Below are 22,101 nucleotides of genomic sequence, written 5' to 3'. Positions count from 1 at the left end.
GGGAAAATAACTAAATAATAAGTACACTGCAACAGCATTTTTATGTTAAACTTGATTTGACCTTTAACTCCCAGGAAAGAAAACGGAATATTCTCCCCTCTGGTGTGAACTTGGCATGTGAATCTCTAGCATAAACTAATATTAATCCCTTTTTAGTTATTTTTGCTCCTGCTTGAGTATTTCTTTCTCTTAGTTCTATCCATGTCTCTCTCCTTCTCTCCCCCTTTCAGACACAACGTGACAACAGCACCACTGCTCTCTAAAACACATTATTTCTAACGGCTTGCGCAGCAGCACGACGGCTTTTCGCTGCTTCGAGCAAAGCCCAACTTTGGGCGCTGCATGCTGTGGCGAATGAAGCTTAAACCTGAGCTCAATCTGCGCGGTGTCGCGAGCATAGACTGCTCTCCCCCGCCGGGAAATGACAGTTGGCTTGGCTGCATGTCAGCTGCGTCTCTTCTAGAGATTCGAGGTCTCGCCTATTTTTGACGCGAGCTGCGCGGTTCACAGCAACAACAGACAGTGAAGGTGATCTATTAACTGTATATTAACATCATACCAACTACATTACTACAGTTTACATGTCTAGACATCTGTAGAATATGTTACAGAGATGAAACAAAGTCAAGATTTATTTCTAAATCAACACTTCCTGCTTTCATTTCAAAATAAAAGCCCTTAAGCGTTTTTTCTATGGACAGAATTGCTTCATTTGTTAATACAAGGCTTTATTCTGAAATATTTTCAGGACAGTTGTAGAACATGCAGTGACTTGGAGAGCTCCATGAATGAATAAAGTACGGAGTTTTAATTGTGGATTATTGCTATTATTTACTAATTACCATACGTTTCTTAACCTTTCTGTCTTAAATAAATATAAATGATATTTATAATGAAATGAAATGGTCATTATGAAAGGCAAACTCTATGTAGAAAGAAAGGGCTAACAGCAGCAGAAACGCAGCTGAAACACAGCTGGTGTGAACGCCTGACTCGTGAATCACGTTTCGTCCACATTGGGAACGTCATGAGTGTGCTGCGGCTGCATCGCTTGGCGTCTGCATAGCGTGGCGGCGGCATCGCGTGGCGGCTGCATTGCGTGGCGGCTGTATCGCGTGGCGGCTAGTTTCATATGATGCCAGTATCTTCACTCTTTAAAACACATTGTAAAACTGAGCTCGCTACAACTTTAAAATCGCAAATCGTATTAGTGCGTTACTCTCACTTTGACAGCCCTATCTAAAACACTGTAGGCTACACATCAAGTTAACTTCTACCCCAATAGAAAGTCAAGCTCTAACACTAACACCCGCCAACACGCAGCACACACTCTCTCTGAGGCACCTGCTACACACACTCACTGTACATATGGTAGACACATTTCACAACTACTCTTTCAAACGCTTCTCTCCAATCTGCTAACATACAGAACAATCCATGGGATGGGGGTATATCTGTGTACACCAGCAGGTAGACCAAACCCCTCTCTCTTTTTTACCACCAAATGACTCCACAATAACACTGGGGATTGTAATTGTAGTTGTAGTTGGATATCCGGTTTGTGGTAACCCGGCCTATATCGTGAGGCAAGCCTGGCTTGTGAGATACTACTTGTGTGGGGGGGGGCACTTCATCTCAAGAAGGACGGCTGTTTTGACAGCTGTTCAACCCGCCGTGCATTGTTCCACCTCGTTTACAGGGGGAGAGAGGGAGAACAAGAGAGGGAGGGAGGGAGGTGTGTGGATGGCTTCCATCATGTTTTTAAGCACACATTCTTCCTCTACTTGGAGGGGGTAATGTTGAGCAAGAATGGGCAAGTTGTGCCATCAAATTAGCTGCTGAGATTTAAATGTGGTTGGGTTACAGTCAGCTGCCAGCTAGACTGCCTGCCTGGCTCAGACGAGAGCATTCAGTGGGAGCTGGAGGAAACACAGAGCTAAAACGGCTGGATTTACTGCAGGAGCTAACCGCCTGTTATAGAAACCAACTGACAATCTGCCACAGACTAACAGTGAAAGGTGGACTTTCTTTTCTACTTGCAGTGTTAGTTACAGTATCAATACACTTCAACCTGTGCTCAAGCATAAAGTACTTCTCTTTGGTTTACAAAGTTTGCAAGTGATACTCCACCCAAAGTCTATCTTTTAAACATCATCATATTCACAGTAATTGTTTATGTGCATTTCTGTGGGTTGTTATTTTTGTCTTTGTGTGTCATGTTGTTTGTTTCCCCCTCTTTACTGAACATTTACCCCCCAAAAAGATGAAGAAAATATCATTGCCTAGAGATAGAGGGTTTGTATCTGTATGATGTTGATCTGGGGCTGGAAGAGGAATGGAAGTAAAGGTAGTTAGGATGGGCTGAGGGAGTACTTGAAAAGGACAGTAACAAACTGACTATGTTATCCTCACTGTGGTGTCATCATGTCCCACCCACAAAGCTACATAATGCCACTATTAAGTTCTCATGTGATATTACAAAAAACAATCATAAAAAAACTGTGCATCAGAACTGCCCTAGCATCCCGCCTAGCATGGCACCATACAGCCCTCAAAGCTGCAGGACATCTGCTGTCTGGCAGCAGCACAATATTACAGACATCTCACAAATCATTGAGTGAGGACATGTATTTAGTAGGGCTGTTGATTGATTCAAAATATTTAATCGTGATTAATCACACATTTTTTTATCTGTTTAAAATGTACCGTAAAGGGAGATTAGTCAAGTATTTAATACTCTCATCAACATGGGAGTGGGCAAATATGCTGCTTTATGCAAATGTATGTATATATTTATTATTGTAAATCAATGAACAACACAAAACAATGACAGATATTGTCCAGAAACCCTCACAGGTATTGCATTTAGCATAAAACAATATGTTCCAATCATAACATGGCAAACTGCAGCCCAACAGGCAACAACAGCTGTCAGTGTGTCAGTGTGCTGACTTGACTATGACTTGCCCCAAACTGCATGTGATTATCACAAAGTGGGCATGTCTGTAAAGGGGAGACTCGTGGGTACCCATAGAACACATTTACATTCACACATCTGGAGGTCAGAGGTCAAGGGACCCCTTTGAAAATGGACATGACAGTTTTTCCTCACCAAAATTTAGCATAAGTTTGGAGCGTTATTTAGCCTCCTTCGCGACAAGCTAGTATGACATGTTTGGTACACGTTATTATCGTGTTAACTTTGACAAGTATTTAGTTCAGAGGGGAAATCCAAATTGAAAATTAACAGTAAGCTCAATTAAGATCAATTATTTCCATATTTCTCAATGAACACTTTGAGACTATAATTATGAGACAGGCAAACAGTTCAGGTGTCTCAGGTCTGTAGAGGTTGATGATTAACTTCTCTAATTTCAACAGTTAGACCCAATGAGAACAGGACGTGTGGGAGACGAGTGGGAAAGAAAAATAAATGTGTTCTATGGGTACCCACGAGTCTCCCCTTTACAGACATGCCCACTTTATGATAATCACATGCAGTTTGGGGCAAGTCATAGTCAAGTCAGCACACTGACACACTGACAGCTGTTGTTGCCTGTTGGGCTGCAGTTTGCCATGTTATGATTGGAGCATATTGTTTTATGCTGAATGCAGTACCTGTGAGGGTTTCTGGACAATATCTGTCATTGTTTTGTGTTGTTCACTGATTTACAATAATAAATATATACATACATTTACATAAAGCAGCATATTTGCCCACTCCCATGTTGATAAGAGTATTAAATACTTGATAAATCTCCCTTTAAGGTACATTTAGAACAGATAAAAAATGCGATAAATCTTGATAAAATATTTTAATCGATTGACAGCCCTAGTATACTGTAGATACACACAGTATATATTCATATACCATATTCATACAGTATACCAACCTTCGCCAAGTATTTGTCTTTGACTTTGAAACTTGATTCCCCCTTACAGGTCAGGTAAACCCGATGATCACCAATACCGATAATTACCCTCATGGTGTGTGTTGTTGTGGGGTGTAACAGTGCACTGGTAGTGTTGTATAGTGTATGGTTCTGCCTGGCTGTGGACCCCCCATCACACCATTCATACATATCATACACAGACTGAACAGCTGCTGGTGGTCTGATACTGGAGAGACCAGAGGCCAAAGAGGTCCTGACTGACATTTTACCCCGACCAGAGTCAGTGGACTTCAGCTCCGCATTCAACACCATCAGCCCAGCTCTGCTACAGGACAAGCTTTCCCTGCTGAGCGTGCCTGACTCCACCTGCAGGTGGATCACAGACTTTCTAACAGACAGGAGTCAGCACGTAAGGCTGGGGAAGCAAGTCTCCGACACCCAGACCATCAGCACCGGTGCCCCCCAAGGCTGCGTTCTCTCCCCACTGCTTTTCTCCCTGTACACCAACGGCTGCACCTCCAGACACCAATCTGTCAGGCTCCTTAAGTTTGCAGACGACACCACCCTCATCGGCCTCATCTCCGAGGGTGACGAGTCTGCCTACAGATGGGAGGTTGACCATCTGGCATCCTGGTGCAGCCAGAACCACATGGAGCTGAACGCCCTGAAGACAGTGGAGATGGCAGTGGACTTCAGGAGGAACTCAGCCCCGCTCCCCCCCCTCATCCTGCGCGGCTCCCCAGTTAACATGGTGGAGTCGTTCCGTTTCCTGGGCACAACCATCGCCCAGGACCTCAAGTGGGAGCTAAACATCAGCTCCCTCATCAGTAAGGCCCAGCAGAGGATGTACTTCCTGAGGCAGTTGAAGAAATTCAACCTGCCACAGACCATGATGGTGCACTTCTACTCGGCCATCATCGAGTCCATCCTCACCTCCTCCATCACCGTCTGGTTTGCCGCTGCCACCGCCAAGGACAAGGCCAGGCTGCAGCGGGTCATCCGTGCTGCAGAGAGGGCGATTGGCTGCAACCTTCCCTCCCTCCAGGAGCTGTACACCTCCAGGACCTTAAGGAGGGCAGGGAAGATTGTGGCCGACCCCTCCCATCCTGGACACCATCTCTTTCAGACTTTACCATCTGGCAGGAGGTTAAGGTCCATCAGGACCAAAACCTCACGCCACAAAAACAGTTTTTTCCCCATGGCAGTAGGGCTCTGCAACAGCCCATCCGCCCCCCTGTGACTGTCTCCCCCTCACACACACACTACGGCCTCCCCCCCACCCCCCCTCCCTACCCCGACACTGACTCTCCCCCTCTCTCATACACTCTCAATACCACCCCCTACAGTATCCCTCTCTCTCCCTCTCTCTCCCTCTGATACCTGATTGTTTTGTTTGCACACCGACAATATTTGCACTATCTGTTTATACCATGTTTATTTTTATAGCTTATTTTGTAAATTGTACATTTTTATTCTTATTTTATTCTAACGTTTTATCTATTCTTTGTTATTATACTGTTTGTCTCGCACCAAAAAGCCAAAGAAAATTCCTCGTGTATACCCCTTACACCTGGCAATAAACACCTTTCTGATTCTGATCTGGTTGTGCATGAGGAGTGAAACAGCTGGGTGCCTGCAGACCTCAGACACAAAGAGAGGGTACACCCGTGTCTGTGTCAGTACTTGTGAGACAGGGTGACTATGCATACCTGCTATTTGCTGGCAGGAAGGCTGCAGGGTTTGTATGTGGACTGAGTTGTGGTTTAAGTTAGGAGAGAGTTTATAGGAACATGCATGCTGCTATGCAAACCATGTGTGTACCTTCACGTATGCTTGCCCAGATGTGCATTTCTCTCAATTTCAGAAGTCGTCCCAATGTAAAACTTAATGAGGTTTCAATAATTGAGTCAGAGTGCTTTCTTTACATGCTCTGGCTTGTTGATGCTATTAATGTTGCAGCACATTAAAGTTCCACGGAGATAATCAGTCTATTTTCCACTACAGCTGGTCCTGATGTGGAGATGTGCGATACAATGGAACAGCTGAAAACAAGTTTTAGGGCGCTTTCACAAGCCATAGTCAGCTTGGTTAGTTAGTTTTCTATTTAGTCTGGTTCGGTTTTACAGTGCACAAATTAAAGTGGACCAAATAAATATAATAATTAACTTCCACACTGCCGACATGTTGTGTTACACGAAGGAGAGAATTAATCTTTTTCATATCGAGAGCTGCCACTTCTGTGCAGGGAATCACAGACTTTGATGCTGTCAAAGTGTTTCCATTTGGACTGGGCGCTGATCGACTGTGAGCACCAATCCCTCCTCCTCCAGTTTGACTTCATCAACGTCACTATTATTGTGGACTTTATTTTGCATATTCTGTGTGTTCTCTTCGGCCCAGATGTCAAGCAAACATGTGACTTCTGCAGAAGTCCAGGTCAGTCCTCTCCCACTAATGTTAACCTGTCATCTACCTGTGTCCATCTCAACAAATACCCACACAGGCAGCCTGCGTTTTGGTTTGCTTGGAAACGATTCGACCACATCGACAGCGGTCTCGGTCTGGTTGATTTGGTGTGCACCAGAGAACGATTACTGCGTTCACAACCGCCCAAACGAACCGCACCAGGAGTTGAACTAGGGCTGCACGGTTTTTGCCAAAATGATAATCCCGATTATTTTGATCAATATTGAGATCACGATTATTTATCATAATTATTCATAGGTTTTAGGGACAAAATATTATTATTGCAATTTCACATTTTAATAAGCAGAGCACTGCTTTCACTTTTATGTCGTGCTACATTCCAACCGTCAAAAACTCCACATGTTATTCTTTTACTTTGTTACTGTCATCTACTGTATAGTGGTTATTTTCATAAAAAACACACAATCCTGTAACATGAAGTTCCGTGCTGTCGGCAGACGAGCCGGTCACTAGGATTACTCTGAGCAGCATTGGATAGCACAATATAATAAGTGTCTGAAGTTAGTTGTTCCAAGGTTGTTTTAAGGTTGTTCCTCCGCGGCTTAGTTTGGACTTGCAGTTGTGAGAAATTGCAGCTTTATGTCTTCACTCACGCTGAAGAACTTCCACACCGACTACATATTGTGTGTGTGTCTGTGTCTGTGTGTGTGTGTGTGTGTGTGTGTGAGACGTTACTGACTGTGCCGCTGTGTGCTGACATAAAACGAAAGTTACGAATGTAACTACGGTTCTATGAATCCTGGATGACCGCCAGAGGCAGTGCTTCAACACTGAATATCAGGTCGAGTATTAATATCAACAAAGTCACGTGTGACCTCGGATGACCCTGGTAAGGTATAAGTTCCGGTGTCATCCACGAGATCAGTCCTACAGAATCTTCTCGCGGGATCACGAGATTCTGAGTGACTAAGAACTCTGGCGGTCATCCAGGATTCATAGAACCGTAGTTACATTCGTAACTTTCGTTCTATTTCATCCTTACTGACCGCCAGAGGCAGTGCTTCAACACTGGATGACTTATAACAACAGAGTCACGAGGAATCCCTGAGTACATACCTCATAAAGATGAAGCAGAGGAACTCGGCTGAAGGACCACGCCCAATGGATGGGGGGTGGCCACATTGACTCTATAGTATCTGGAGAATGTCCTCGGTGACGTCCATGAGGCCGCGGCACATATGTCCTCCAAGGGGACCCCTCTCAGGGTTGCCCATGATGTGGAAACACTCCTGGTAGAGTGGCACCTTACTGCAGATGGAGGAGAACGGTCATTCACCCTGTATGCGTGGGCAATGACTTCCACGATCCAGTGGGACAGGCGCTGCTTTGAGAGAGCACAGACCTTCTTGGGACCGCCGTAACAGATAAAGAGTTGCTCTGACTGCCGTATGCATGCGGTGGCTTCTACATAGGCTCTAAGGGCCCGCACTGGGCATAACAGCCTTGCCCTCTCCTCCCCATCTCCTTTAGGGGGTTGAAACTGGGCAAGCCGAATAGGCTGATTGTGATGTGAGCGTGACAGCACCTTAGGGAGGAACGCTGTATTTGGCCACAAAGTGACACCTGAGCCATCTGAGTTCCACCTCAGACATGAATTGTTCACTGACAAGGCATGTAGCTCGCCTACACGCTTTGCGGAAGTGATGGCAAGGAGAAATGAAGTTTTGGCCGACAGCCACCTCAGCTCTGCCTGTACTAAGGGTTCAAAGGGAGGCAAGCATAGAGCGTCCAGCACCAGGGGCAGGTCCCATGCGGGAGCCCTCGGAGTGTTCGGGGGACGCAGCCGCAGAGCCCCTTTTAAGAAGAGAGACACAAGCCTGTTGCTCCCCACAGTGTTATTATCGACCCTATCGTGCTGCGATGAAATAGCAGCCACATACACCCTCAGTGTAGATGGAGACCGGCCACCTTCCAGGAGGGACTGCAGAAACTTCAGAATTGTAGGCACCGAGCAATGTACTGGGTCCTTTTTCTGAACTGTACACCATTCAGAGAACAACTTCCACCTGTTCTCGTACTGCAGGCGGGTAGATGGTGCTCTGGCATTCAGAACAGTTTTTCGGACGGGCTCTATGCAATCAGTCAGCATTGGGTCGGGCCCTCCAGCGGCCAAACCCACAGCTGAAGGCGGCAGGGGTCGGGGTGCCAGATCTGACCCCCCAGCTGAGATAAGAGGTCTGTCCTGCTGGGGAGGCGCCATGGCATCCCGCAGCAGAGCCTGTGCAGCAGTGAGAACCATGTCCTTGCTGGCCAGAAGGGGGCCACCAGGAGAAGTCTGTGGCCCTGCCGAAACACTCTGAGAAGCGTTGGTAGGATCAGAGGGAACGGTGGGAAGGCATAGAGGAGACTCTCTGGCCACGTGTGAGCCAGAGCATCTTGACCTAGAGGGCTGGTCTTCTCCCTCAAGGAGAACCAGAGGGGGCAGTGGGTTGACATCTCTGAGGCAAAGAGATCCACCTCTGCTCTGCCAAAGAGACTCCATATTTTGTGCACCACCTGTGGGTGAAGGCGCCACTCCCCCGGTGGGGGTTTGTGACGGGAGAGGAAATCTGCAACAAGGTTCCGTTCCCCTGGTAAATACATTGCCCGTAGGCTGGTCAGGCGAGAGGCTGCCCATGTCAGGAGAGCCTGGGATGTCTGCAGCAACCTCGCAGATTTGGTGCCCCCTTGGTGGTTTATATAAAAGACGGTCGAGGTGTTGTCCGACCGGACGAGCACATGTTTCCCTCTCAGGTATGGCAGGAAGTGCTTGAGCGCTAGGTGCACTGCGCGTAGCTCCGGCACATTGACATGCTCTGTGCGGTCCAGAGCAGACCACTGTCCCTGAGCAGTCTTGTTCTGCCACACTGCACCCCACCCAGAGAGGCAGGCATCTGTTGTGACGGTCTCTCTGCGGGATGGAACAGAGCCCATGGGCACGCCCCTTTCCAAGTACGCTCTCTCCCTCCATGGGGATAGAGCGAGAAGGCACTGTTGAGACACCATTATCTTCTTGTGCCTGTGCCGCTTGGCGTCCAAGTGGAGGCCGTTCAACCATCTCTGCAGAGGGCGCAGTGACAGCAAGCCCAAGGGAACGACAGCTGAGGCAGCTGCCAGTTTGCCCAGCAGGCGAAGAAACAGAATGTGGGGCAACGACCTGCCCCCTTGGAAGATGTGAAGGTGGTGGAGGATGTCGTCCACACGCCGGAGTGACGGAGAAGCCCTCATAGTGACCGTGTCCAGAGCCATACCAATAAAGGTTATGCTCTGGGAGGGGTTCAGAGAGCTCTTCTCCAAGTTCACCGTGAGACCCAGCTGGGCCATGTGGGAGAGAAGGAGGGCCGTGTCCCGGGCCGCCTGAAGCGGGGATGGCGCACAGATCAGCCAATCGTCTAGATACGGCAGGATCTTCATGCCGTGTGACTGCAGGGGCGAGAGGGCCGCCGCAACACATCTGGTGAATACTCGTGGGGACAGGGAGAGTCCAAATGGAAGCACCCTGAACTGAAAATGACGGTTTTGGAAAGCAAAACAAAGAAACCTCCTGTGGTGAGGCACAATGGGAACATGGAAATAAGCATCCTTCAAGTCGACAGATGTGAACCATTCCCACCTGGTGACAGCCCGAAGAACGTCCGCTGTGCTCAGCATATGGAATGGCAAGACTTTCAGGAACTTGTTGAGTCCCCTCAAGTCTAGGACTGGGCGAAGTCCACCGCCCTTCTTCTTGACAAGAAAATAAGTTGAATAAAGCATCATGTGGAACCATTCCAGTGGAACCAGGGCAGCTGTCCCGAACAGCTGCCCTGGTTCCACTGGAACAGTACGGAGGGTCCTCCGACATGTCTCAGACAAGGGCGACTGCGCCAGCCAAACCTGGCGACGAGTCTGAACCAGCGTGGACATCAGACGTCCAAGTTCCCTCGACATCAGGGCAAACGCCTGCAATGACGCGTCACTGAGGCTGGTGGAGGAAACGTCGGGAGCAGCCTCCTGCAGAGAGGCTGAGAGGGCAAGCATGAGGTGAGAGAGGGAGTTGCCGATGCGGCCCATTCGAGCCGCTGTATCATAAGCTTTAGAGAGGAGGTCGTCTGTGACCCGACATTGGGGTCGAGGGCACCTTGCCTCTGGTCTCAGAGCCTCGTCAGGGGAGACTATGAGAGAAGCGATGGCAGGCTCAATAGCCGGCATGTGGTCAAGGCCAAATTTCGCCGCATCCTGCATGGCTGCCAGGGTTCGGCCATCAGACGGGAGACGGGAGAAAGCCCTAGTATCCCTCCGGCATGCCTGTAACTCCCTAAGATACTCTTTGGAGGGAGGGACAGTAAAGGTGGTGGAGGCCGGCGCGCGCCTAAAGAAAGCGCTAGCAGGCGCCGATTCTGGCTGCCGTATATCCAGCTGCAGGCGAGCCAAGGCCATGCGAATGATGGCTCCCATGGAACTGTCTCCCATCCCATCCGAAGAACTATGGGCCGAGGAACGGGAGCCGCGCCCAGAGGAATGGGAGGGCTCCTCCCCGTTGTATTCGTTAAAGAGGGTGGCTGAAGCCGCCATCGAGACAGCATCTTCCTCCGAATATGACTCAGCCGTGGGCGGAGTTGGTGTACCTGCGTCCTCCGTACCCGCACTAGAATGAAGGGCGAGGAGGAGCGACTTCATCTGGGCCAGCTCAGCCGTAAGCAGATCCACCTTAGAAGACAGCTTGACAGACTTAGCCTGCTTCATGGATGGCGCACCCGCAGCCTCTGTGGCCCGCCGCTTGGAACGGTTAGTTTGGGCTGGGGCCAGCTGCCCTGAGGGGAGGGCGTAACCCATCAGGAGTTCTACCTCGGCCAGCCTAGCGGCCCTCACTGCACGAGGCATGATGCTGCAGTTCATGCACGGGTCCTCCGAGAGGCCCTCCCTCAGATGTTCGAGGCCAAGACAAGAGGGGCAAAGGTCATGGCCATCCTCAGGTTGAAGAGGAGCCATACAGGTGTCGCAGCCTGGAGAGTTGAGCATAGTGACAACAATGGAGAAACTCTGCCCTGTCAGTTGCTGCTGAAGTCAGTCTGAGCGCTGACTGAAGAGAACGTGCAGCAAACAGTCTGTGTAGTGAGAGGAGAGCGAGCACACTGTCTTCACTAGCACAGTAACTGTCAATGTCTGAGTCTACCCGATTAGCCAGAGCGAGAGCACTCTGCTAAAGCGAGGACAGTAACGTTATGGTATCCAATGCCAGAGTTTAGCCTGAGCGAGAGCACTCTGCTAACTGTGAAGGCAGTAACGTTATGGTAATCAATGCCAAGTTAGCCTGAGCGAGAGCACTCTGCTAACTGGAGAGAACGTACAGGAAACAGTCTGTGTAGTGAGAGGAGAGCGAGCACACTGTCTTCACTAGCACAGTAACTGTCAATGTCTGAGTCTACCCGATTAGCCTGAGCGAGAGCACCCTGCTAAAGCGAGGACAGTAACGTTATGGTATCCAATGCCAGAGTTTAGCCTGAGCGAGAGCACTCTGCTAACTGTGAAGGCAGTAACGTTATGGTAATCAATGCCAAGTTAGCCTGAGCGAGAGCACTCTGCTAACTGGAGAGAACGTGCAGGAAACAGTCTGTGTAGTGAGAGGAGAGCGAGCACACTGTCTTCACTAGCACAGTAACTGTCAACGTTGTGAAAACAATGCCGAAATTAGCCTGAGCGAGAGCACTCTGCTAATTAATAAGGCAGTAAAGTTTATAGTAAACGATGCGTATAGTAATGTTACCAATATACTTAGCTGTTGCTGGTGTCGCGCCGAGTTAGCCTGAGCGAGGGCGCGCTGCTAACCGTAAACACAGAAGCTATAGTAAGCTGTTCGTTATAGTGCTACACAGAGCAGAGAGGAGAGCTGGACGCTTCCTCACTGACAGCACGTTGTCAAACGGTAAACACTGAGCGGACACGCTCTTGTTAGTACCCCACTAGTTTAGCATGAGCTAACGCTCTGCTAACTGTGCACAGTAACGTTCTTGTTGTAGAAAACAATGTAAATCGATCTCACCGGGTGATGTTCACATAGGAAGATGTCCTTATCACGCTGGTGATGACCAGGATAGGTGCGTCCGCCGTCTCCTCCGTCGGAGGACCGAACGGCGGACAAACACAGTTTGATGGGCGGCTCGTCGCAGCCTTTGGAGGGCGAAACTCCGCAGCTCCGACCGGTGGTCACAAGGCTACCGGCGACGAGCTCAATTAGGTTTAGTTGTAGGTAATTTAGCTTTTAGCTAATGCTACCACAGTAGTTAAACTGCGCAAGCGAGAAGATGAAATAGGACTGATCTCGTGGATGACACCGGAACTTATACCTTACCAGGGTCATCCGAGGTCACACGTGACTTTGTTGATATTAATACTCGACCTGCGCATGCGCGAGACGAAGATATTCAGTGTTGAAGCACTGCCTCTGGCGGTCAGTAAGGATGAAATAGAACCATCATGTGGCAGCTGCACGTGTGTGTGATTAGATATATGAGCATATGAGACTGCTGAAAAGGGGCCGGCTTCGATCGGTGGAGCATCTCTAGCTGTTAGTTCAGGAAGTGCTTGATTTATGCAGCAGAGTTTTCTATGTGTGGAGCATTTTTAACGTCAATATCATAGTCGATCATTTAATTGTGGGAAGCCAAAATCGTGATCGCAATTAAACTTTGATTAATTGTGCAGCCCTAGGTTGAACCGCACCAGAGTTGGATTGAAATAGACTAAATGCTTGTGAAAGCGCCCTAAAATGACATGTTACATGATACCTTAAACTGATCGATCTATTAAAACCCTGCTGTTCCCAGAGTCCCCACTCTAATCTAAATACATGACTGGCCCTGTCTCCAATGTGCCAATAAACATTCCATGATATTCCTGAATTCTCACGCTCAGTGGGAGGTCAGGCTGTTTTCTGCGTACCACAGTTGAGCTCCTCGGCGGTGAGTGTTGCCACCGATCTGCCCTGCAGCCGGCTGGGGTAGTCGCAGGTCGCAGCAGCCTGGGCGTTGCCCGACTCAGCGTACTGCTTCAGCAGGTCAGCCAGCCACAGCAGCTCACAGTCACAGTTTAATGAGTTGGAATCCAGTCGCCTGAACACATACAGACAACATGCACAGACACACAGCAAGTGAGAAATGGGCCTGTAGTCCATCCATAAAGCATACTGTATATGACATGGAGCTGTGGAGTTGTGCATAGGGATGCACCGATCAGACTTTTTTAGTCCTGATACCAATAGGGATACCTGGGCTTTGGGTATCGGTCGATACCGAGTACCGCTCCGGTACCGAGTACCGCTCCGATACCGAGTGTTTAATTAATCAGCTGTATGCCTCACTGGGTGGAAGTGACTGGATCATTCTGTTATGTGTAAGGAAACATCAGGCTGGACTTAAACACTGCTTTCTTAACTTTGTAAATCAAAATGTAACAAATAAATAGACATAAGATATATGATTAGACATAAATTACCAACAACTTGCTAAAACAATCTTCAAAATTACCTTTTTAATGCAGCAACAAATCGGTCAAAACCTAAACAGGAATTAAAATTCCAGTATATAATGTATAGAGTATATACACATTGATTTTAATTGAATAGATCGGCTCCATTGTCAGCGATACCCGATCCAGCTATTTGAGTCAGTATCGGCCCGATATCTGATCCGGTATCGCTGCATGCCTAGTTGTGCATGCAGCAGTCTCGTGTAAATCCTCTCTGGCACTTAATGAAGTAAAACTGGTCTGGCATGGCCAGGCCTGGCTCAGTCCAAACAGTGGGGCTCAGTAGGGCCATGTTGGAAGACGCTCTCCCCCTGCCGTGGGAAACTATCTCTCTGCTTGGCCTCCTCTTCTGCTAACTGATCTAGCTCTCACTTCTGTGTGTCCATTTTCCATGACATGCCTTTCAGGAAATTTAACTGGCAGTTTTTTTTTTTTTCATTTTTGAAGCTCTATTTGATAAAGTGTGTTATGAAGAAATTAGATTTTTAGTCACACGTATCCTTTCAGGGTCTAAGTGATCATTGCCATATCAGAGTGAAGTCTATGTGAGTCTGCTGCAGTTTCTCTTAGTATCTCTTTTGAAGCGCTGGCCTGGGATCTAACTAAATACTTAAAAGGTCATTCATGGCAGAGACATGAGGGGAGAGAGCACTGGGATGAGGCCAAACTGACGATTGTTCTTCACTGTCTGTTGGCTGATGTCTGAAGCTCTATTAGAAATAGTTGGCCTCATGTTGTAAGACCCCAAATTCCCATATGTCAGGGAAAATTAAGCATCTTTTGTGCAAGATGGATATCCGAATTTTCATTTTCTTTCCTTTTCTCATCACACCCCACCCTGCAATCTCCTCTGCAGCTGACTCAAACAGAAAATAGAGAAACTATGGGAAGGACTGGGCTGAGAAAGAAACCACCTTGCAGCCACAGAGGCGTGAGAACAGTGTAGTGTGGTTACATGGCATGTAACTGACAACAGGCCCCACTTGATACTGGGCGTCATGGGAGTAAGCCCCAGCAATTGATAGAGACATGCATTCTAACAGCTGCTTCAGCTGTTGTTGGGGACTTTTCCACTTACAGTCGCTTCATGGCCTGAAGATGAGTGAAGGTTCCCGGGACTAGCTGGGTGATTCTGTTGTTGTGCAAAAACCTGAGCGAGAGAGAGAAAAGCTATGAGATGATTCATCAGAGATCACAACTGCACGGCTAGCTATAGAATCCATCAATCACTCAAACATGAGGAGCTGGTGTAATCTGAATGAAAACAGTTTTCAGAAATAACATTTTTAAAATTAATTTAGCAAACTGATAATAGTGGAACACATATTGAGGATGTGCCTTTTGTTAATATCATATTTCATTTTCCAAATGGGACAAAAAACATGATGATGTTTCTGTAAGGGTCCCAAAACTATTCATTCTTAAAGGGCCAGTGTGTAACATTTCAGGGGATCTATTAGCAGGAATGGAATATAATATTCATAACTATGTTTTCATTGCTATAAAATCACCTGCAACTAAGAATGGTTGTGTTTTGGTTAGCTTAGAATGAGCCCCTCATACAGAGAGTATAGAAGCAAAGAGACGACACTCAGCGGTTTTTTTGACAACAGTCGCTGCTGCCATTTTGGACTGAAAACGCATATTATATTTATAATATTTTATTGTTCAACACAGGCCATTTTGGTAGAGACATTAAATATGACAATAAAATAGAAATAATTTTATTTCACTTTGTAGGCGGATGTTTTTTGCTTTCAGTCCAAAATGGCGCTGCTGGACGTTAATGTTGCAATGGAACGAACAATTGACTTTCACATCTTGGCAATATACGATCTTTGCTTTACATCTACATAGTGAGCGTGTCCTCTTCACAGAGTCCGCCATGTTTCTACAGTAGCCCAGAACGGACAAACCAAACACTGGCTCAGAGAGCCTTTCACGTTTTTACGTTACCTGAAAGCTTAGGGACGCTTGTGAACGTAGGAGTGAGTGGAGGGGTATTCAGTTGGTTGCAATCAGCAACCTTACGGCTACATTCCATTAAATCCTACACACTGCACCTTTAAATGACTAAATCAAGATAATCTTCATCTTCTATCACAAACCTGTAGGAAGCGATCTACAGATATGCTCTCTGGACACTTCACCAAAGTGATTGCTTTGACTGTGACCATGGAGATATTCTCCAACAAGCCACTCAGAGGGTGCATCTGGGAATTCCTTCCCTCCCTCCCCTTTCTCCCATACTTTGCAGGTGTCCCTCTTCAGTGACTGGGAAGTATGGATATACTGGGCAGCCACTGGCCCATAAACAGGGACAATGAAAGAGGAATTTAACAGGACTTTCTTCATCCTTTAGACATCTGGTGGAGAGTTTTAGAAGCAGAGCGACATCACAATCTGCCCGTTGTCCAGAGGGTTCATATCCAGAGAGCGTTCGTAGGGACTAACAGGCTGCATAGAACACATTATGGCAGTCTATACGCAAGAGAACCACAACTTTAAATCATTTACAAACGTAGCTGATTGATTATTTATTGACAAAGGATAACATTTTGTTTAATATGATGTTGTCCCTTTAAAGCTGCAGTAGGCAGAATGTTTGGGCATCATTGGGCAATAATCCCATGATAACCTTTCAGCATATTGTAATTCAAGTGTTCTGAGAGATAACTAGACTTCTGCTCCTCCTCATGGCTCATGGACTTTGACCAATCACAGGTAAAGAGAGAGCGTTCCTATTGGCTGTGCTCCGGCTGGTGGGCGGTGCTTGGTATTTCCTCAACATGGCTGCCGGGTAACAAACCTTCTCATGTTACAGCTAAACAGTACACTACAAGATGGTTCTGAGAACATTTGAGGAGAGAAATAGGCATTACAGTAACACAATATTGATTCATATTTGATCAGCGCTGCCTAGTTTGACCGTTTGATCGGAGTTCACGAGTGATTGACAGCTGCTCACAGACTGCAGACTCCAGATCAGCTCTGATTGGTTGTTTTCCTCCGGTCTGTGAAATCTTGCAAATGCCGTTAGGAGCACCGGAGGACACCAGAGGACACAGAGGAACATGATTTTTTTCAGGTTACCTTCTCATGTACTACTGTCAGGATATAGTGACTGTTCTATAAAAATAACTTTTTTGTAATCATATTTGCTCCATTTCTACCCACTGCTGCTTTAAGATACAGATTTCATGGGACAACTCTACATGTAGTAAATAAGGATAATTGAACTACAAGTATCCTACAGAGTTGTAGTAATCCATTCTAATATTACTACAGTATATAATCAGTGATCTGCGATGAACACCATGTCCAGAGTGACATTCCTATCTGTGGTTGCAATTAGCTCAGCTCTGTGTTTAATGAGAACAAGATGTGTTCTCACTCCTTAGTCCAATCCAGGACTCTGGCTTTACAGCTGTGATCTCATTCAGTTCCCCTGCTTTCTTTTTCTCTGACCGATTGTCCCAATGTGAGTATTTTTGGAAGCAGTATAGTTAGAAAAAAATGCAAACCCAATAGATTTCCTATCAGGGGTCGGAGTTATCTGTTCAACAAATAAACTGCAGAGTGAAAGGAACACTTGCATCATCTCACAGCTCGAAATTAACCTCATGGGAACTAAATCTAAGTCAGGGATCAACTCCCACAATCTGCTGTGGTTACTGTATTATTGTGTGAATCTCTTTACTATACAATGAGCCTCAGAGGCTTGTTAGGAGGCTGTACTGATGCTGCAGTAGCTCATTCCAATGTCATGCTAAGCAACGTCTGGACCTGCCTGAGTTGACACTTTTAATTCCATACCAAGTACATAATGCTAGTTATTGCTTTCTGATTTCCATCAAGTGTCCTGGTGAATCCAGTTGCTCCGTTGGATCCATTTATGCATTGATTTATGTGAGCATTTAAGTTAGAATCTGCTTTTTGCTCCTGAGAACGTTTTTTTAAAGGGACCGTATGTAAGTTTTTACACATATAAACGTTTTTTTATCCTTTTTATTGCCGATGTGTGAACAGTTAGTAACCTAACCTAAAAAATGAGACCTCCGTGACTTCCTGGGTATCCTCTATCAGCCTGTAGACTGCTTTTAATGTGAAGAATGGGGGACGTTTTTTCTGGGAAAATCCAACAGATGTGACATCATGCACGCTCATGCTTTTATTTTCAGCTCCGCTACAGGGCTAACAGTGTGCAACCATAGCTAACGTTAGGTTAGAAATGGAGTCCGCTAACGCCAACAAACGACCAGCCCCCACCACAACTCAGACTGCAACACAAACTCCCAAAAGCACAAAAAAAAACAATTGCAAAATTCTGGCCGATAGCTGATACCTGTTTTAATTAGGGCCCGAGCACGAAAGTGCCAGGACCCAACGGTGTCCTGGCACGAAGTGCAAGGAACCTATTGTTTTTGTCAGTATTATTATTTTTCTGCTGCAAGAACGCGTTTTTGACGACCTTAGCCATCCCCAAAACTCACCAAAATTGGAACATGCGTCGGGAGTGGCGAAAATTGCAATGTTCTGTAGTGATTGGGAACGGGCGTCGCCAGCGGGCTCTATAGCGCCCCCTAACGCGTCGAAATCTAAAGTTGATCCGATATTCATGAAATTTGGTATGCATATCCCACTCATCATTTGAAACATATTCCTCATTGGGTTTCATTAGCCCCGCCCACCCAGAAGTCGGCCATATTGGATTTCATGTCATTTTTAGCATTTTATAGGCCGCGTACTTTAACGAACTCCTCCTACAGATTTGATCAGATCGAGTTGATATTTGATCAGGACCATCTTAAGACCTTGAGGATGAAAAGTTATTAAAATCGTGAGTGTTCACTTAACGACCGCACCGTGGCGTGGCGGCCATTTTGAGCCATTCGGCAGTTATTGTAACTCAACTGTACATAGTCCGATCTGCCCCAAATCTCTCAGGTATGATGTTGCTCCAGTACTGATGACATGTATATGAAAAAATATACTCATAGCCCCGCCCCAAGACGTTAGCCCCGCCCCCTTTCATATCTCATGAACCGTTTATAGTAGAGTCTTGTGGGATGTGTCATATCACTCAGCAGAGAGTGGGTTAACCCTAACTCAACTGTACAGAGTTCGATCTGCCCCAAATTATCATTTGAAACATATTCCTCATTGGGTTTCATTAGCCCCGCCCACCCAGAAGTCGGCCATATTGGATTTTATGTACGATTTTCCCAATTTTTGCGTATTATTGGCCGCGTACTTTAACGAACTCCTCCTACAGATTTGATCAGATCGAGTTGATATTTGGTCAGGACCATCTCAAGACCTCGAGGATGAAAAGTTATTAAAATGGTGAGTGTTCACTTAACGAGCGGACCGTGGCGTGGCGGCCATTTTGAGCCATTCGCCAGTTATTGTAACTCAACTGTACATAGTCCGATCTGCCCCAAATCTCTCAGGTATGATGTTGCTCCAGTACTGATGACATGTATATGAAAAAATATACTCATAGCCCCGCCCCAAGATGTTAGCCCCGCCCCCTTTCATATCTCATGAACCGTTTGTCGTACAGGCTTATGGGAGGTGTCATATCACTCAGCAGAGAGTTCCTGTTTTATTCGTTAAGGGTAGCCCCGCCCCCTACACATTAGCCCCGCCCCCTTTCATAACTCATGAACCGTTTGTCGTAGAGTCTTGCGGGAGGTGTCATATCACTCAGCAGAGAGTGCCTGTTTCATTGGTAAATGTTATGCCCGCCCCCTACACATTAGCCCCGCCCCCTTTCATAACTCATGATCCGTTTGTAGTAGAGTCTTGTGGGAAGTGTCATATCACTCAGCAGAGAGTTCCTGTTTCATTGGTAAATGTTATGCCCGCCCCCTACACATTAGCCCCGCCCCCTTTCATATCTCATGAACCGTTTGTAGTAGAGTCTTGTGGGATGTGTCATATCACTCAGCAGAGAGTGCCTGTTTCATTGGTGAAGGTTATGCCCGCCCCCTACACATTAGCCCCGCCCCCTTTCATAACTCATGATCCGTTTGTCGTAGAGTCTTGTGGGAAGTGTCATATCACTCAGCAGAGAGTTCCTGTTTCATTGGTGAATGTTATGCCCGCCCCCTACACATTAGCCACGCCCCCCTTCATAACTCGTGAACCGCTTGTCGTAGAGCCTTGCGGCAGGCGTCGTGGCGCTCGTCAGAGTTTCGGTTTCGCGGTGGCCGGCCGCGTCGGTCGGCGTCCCGCCAGCAACCCCGACCCGCGAGCAGGGGCGAGGGCCCTTTCATAGCGGCGTGCAGCTCTCGTTTATTTTGTTTTTGCTGTTTCATATTCCCCCTGTGGAACCAGGGAACAAAGACCTCTTCATTATAAAAACAATAACTGGGACTGTTTGTAAGAATCAGAAATGTCTTGTTAACAGCTTCACTTGTGGCCGTTAAGTCAACGAAAATCAGCGTCCTGTTGCTCGCGCTTGTGCTCGCTCTACATAGACATGAACGAGCATCGCTCAACACAGTGAGGAGACACACGTCAGCTAAAAGCACAATATCACTCTATATTTCAGCTGCTTGGCAGTAATGTTAGCTGACCAGACAAAGGTCTCTCCATGAATCAATGCTTCCTGCTTCAGCCCCGGAGGCTGAAGCAGGAAGCATTGATTCATGGAGAGACCGTTATCGAGAAGCGTTATCGTCTCCCGACTGCGCCCACAGGGAGACACCGGCACCCGGTTGGAGACGATAACGTTTCTCTCTGCGGAGCCCCATCACTTCACAAGACACGGGAAACCTCTGTTGGTCTGGAGGAGCTGCAGCAGTTATTTCTGCACAAACGTCTACTGAACATTCACTAGATATTCTCAGAGCCAAACTAACTCTCCTGCAGTGTGGAGTGAGCGCGCATGCACGTGTAGAGGTGGAGCAAGAAAGCGAGAAAGCGCGAAAGTGCGCGATGTGTGAGTGAAGGCAAGCAGGCAGAGACTCCGGCCACACACGAGCGTGCGCGCGCATATGCGAGCGCGCATATGCGAGCGCGCATATGCGAGCGCGCATATGCGAGCGCGCATATGCGAGCGCGCATATGCGAGCGCGCATGGGATCCCGACCCGGTAGATTTATCGGTGTAAAAAGTTACAAACAGTCCCTTTAAAGTCATTCAATATTTCATTACACCGTCTTTGAATGAGCATAAATTTAATCATACACATTTATGAAACAACTTTTAATACAACCTTCTGTCACATGAAATATATATACTTTTTTTTTTTTTTTTTAAATAACTGCTTCAAAAGCCTTTTCAGGTGCTATACAACTACCTACTCAATGAGAAGAATGTTTCAGTATTTACATAGCCTAAAAATATTACTTTTGTGAAACATAAATGAAATGTAAATGTAAAAGCGATTAGAAACATAAGCAGTGTTTCTCACACATAGACTTTACTTGGGCGGGCTGCCCTTATATAAACGGCCGCTTAAGTATATTGACTATTATGTCAATATTATTACTATATTGATTATAGTGACCCATTGTAGCATTTTTCATTTAAATTTTTTTATCCATCCGAGAGAACAATGTCATGATCTGCAATCAATTAACTAGAGAACTAGTAGCGGCAGGATGCCGCCTGGGAGCGGATGGAGAGCTCTGCTCTGCTGGCTCAGCTGTCCCAGCCAGACGGAAGGGGGAGGATGCTCCCACTGTAACGTACCGGGGGAGGATGCTCCCACTGTAACGTACCGGGGGAGGATGTTCCCACTGTAACGTACCGGGGGAGGATGTTCCCACTGTAACGTACCGGGGGAGGATGCTCCCACTGTAACGTACCGGGGGAGGATGCTCCTACTGTAACGTACCGGGGGAGGATGCTCCCACTGTAACGTACCGGGGGAGGATGTTCCAGCTGTAACGTACCGGGGAGGATGTTCCCGCTGTAACGTACCGGGGGAGGATGCTCCCACTGTAACGTACCGGGGGAGGATGCTCCCACTGTAACGTACCGGGGGAGGATGTTCCCACTGCAACGTACCGGGGGAGGATGTTCCCACTGTAACGTACCGGGGGAGGATGCTCCCACTGTAACGTACCGGGGGAGGATGTTCCCACTGTAACGTACCGGGGGAGGATGTTCCCACTGTAACGTACCGGGGGAGGATGCTCCAGCTGTAACGTACCGGGGGAGGATGTCCCCACTGTAACGTACCGGGGGAGGATGTTCCAGCTGTAACGTACCGGGGGAGGAT

The 22,101-nt window shown here is 47.2% G+C and overlaps 1 protein-coding gene across 2 annotated transcripts in view; it reads right to left on the bottom strand.

The window, feature by feature from the left end:
- pxdn (peroxidasin) overlaps window positions 1-22,101 on the bottom strand; it is a 114,139-nt gene that overhangs the window by 46,296 nt on the left and 45,742 nt on the right. For both annotated transcript variants that reach the window (XM_074659940.1, XM_074659939.1), the window contains 2 exons: window positions 14,944-15,015; window positions 13,281-13,450 (listed from right to left, as the gene is read on the bottom strand). In XM_074659940.1, coding sequence (XP_074516041.1) covers window positions 13,281-13,450; window positions 14,944-15,015 — 242 coding nt within the window. The remainder of the gene's footprint in view (window positions 1-13,280; window positions 13,451-14,943; window positions 15,016-22,101) is intronic.

Source organism: Sebastes fasciatus, chromosome 15 (genome assembly GCF_043250625.1).
Source record: "Sebastes fasciatus isolate fSebFas1 chromosome 15, fSebFas1.pri, whole genome shotgun sequence".
Taxonomy (NCBI): domain Eukaryota; kingdom Metazoa; phylum Chordata; class Actinopteri; order Perciformes; family Sebastidae; genus Sebastes; species Sebastes fasciatus.
This window is presented reverse-complemented; position numbering and strand designations above follow the sequence as displayed.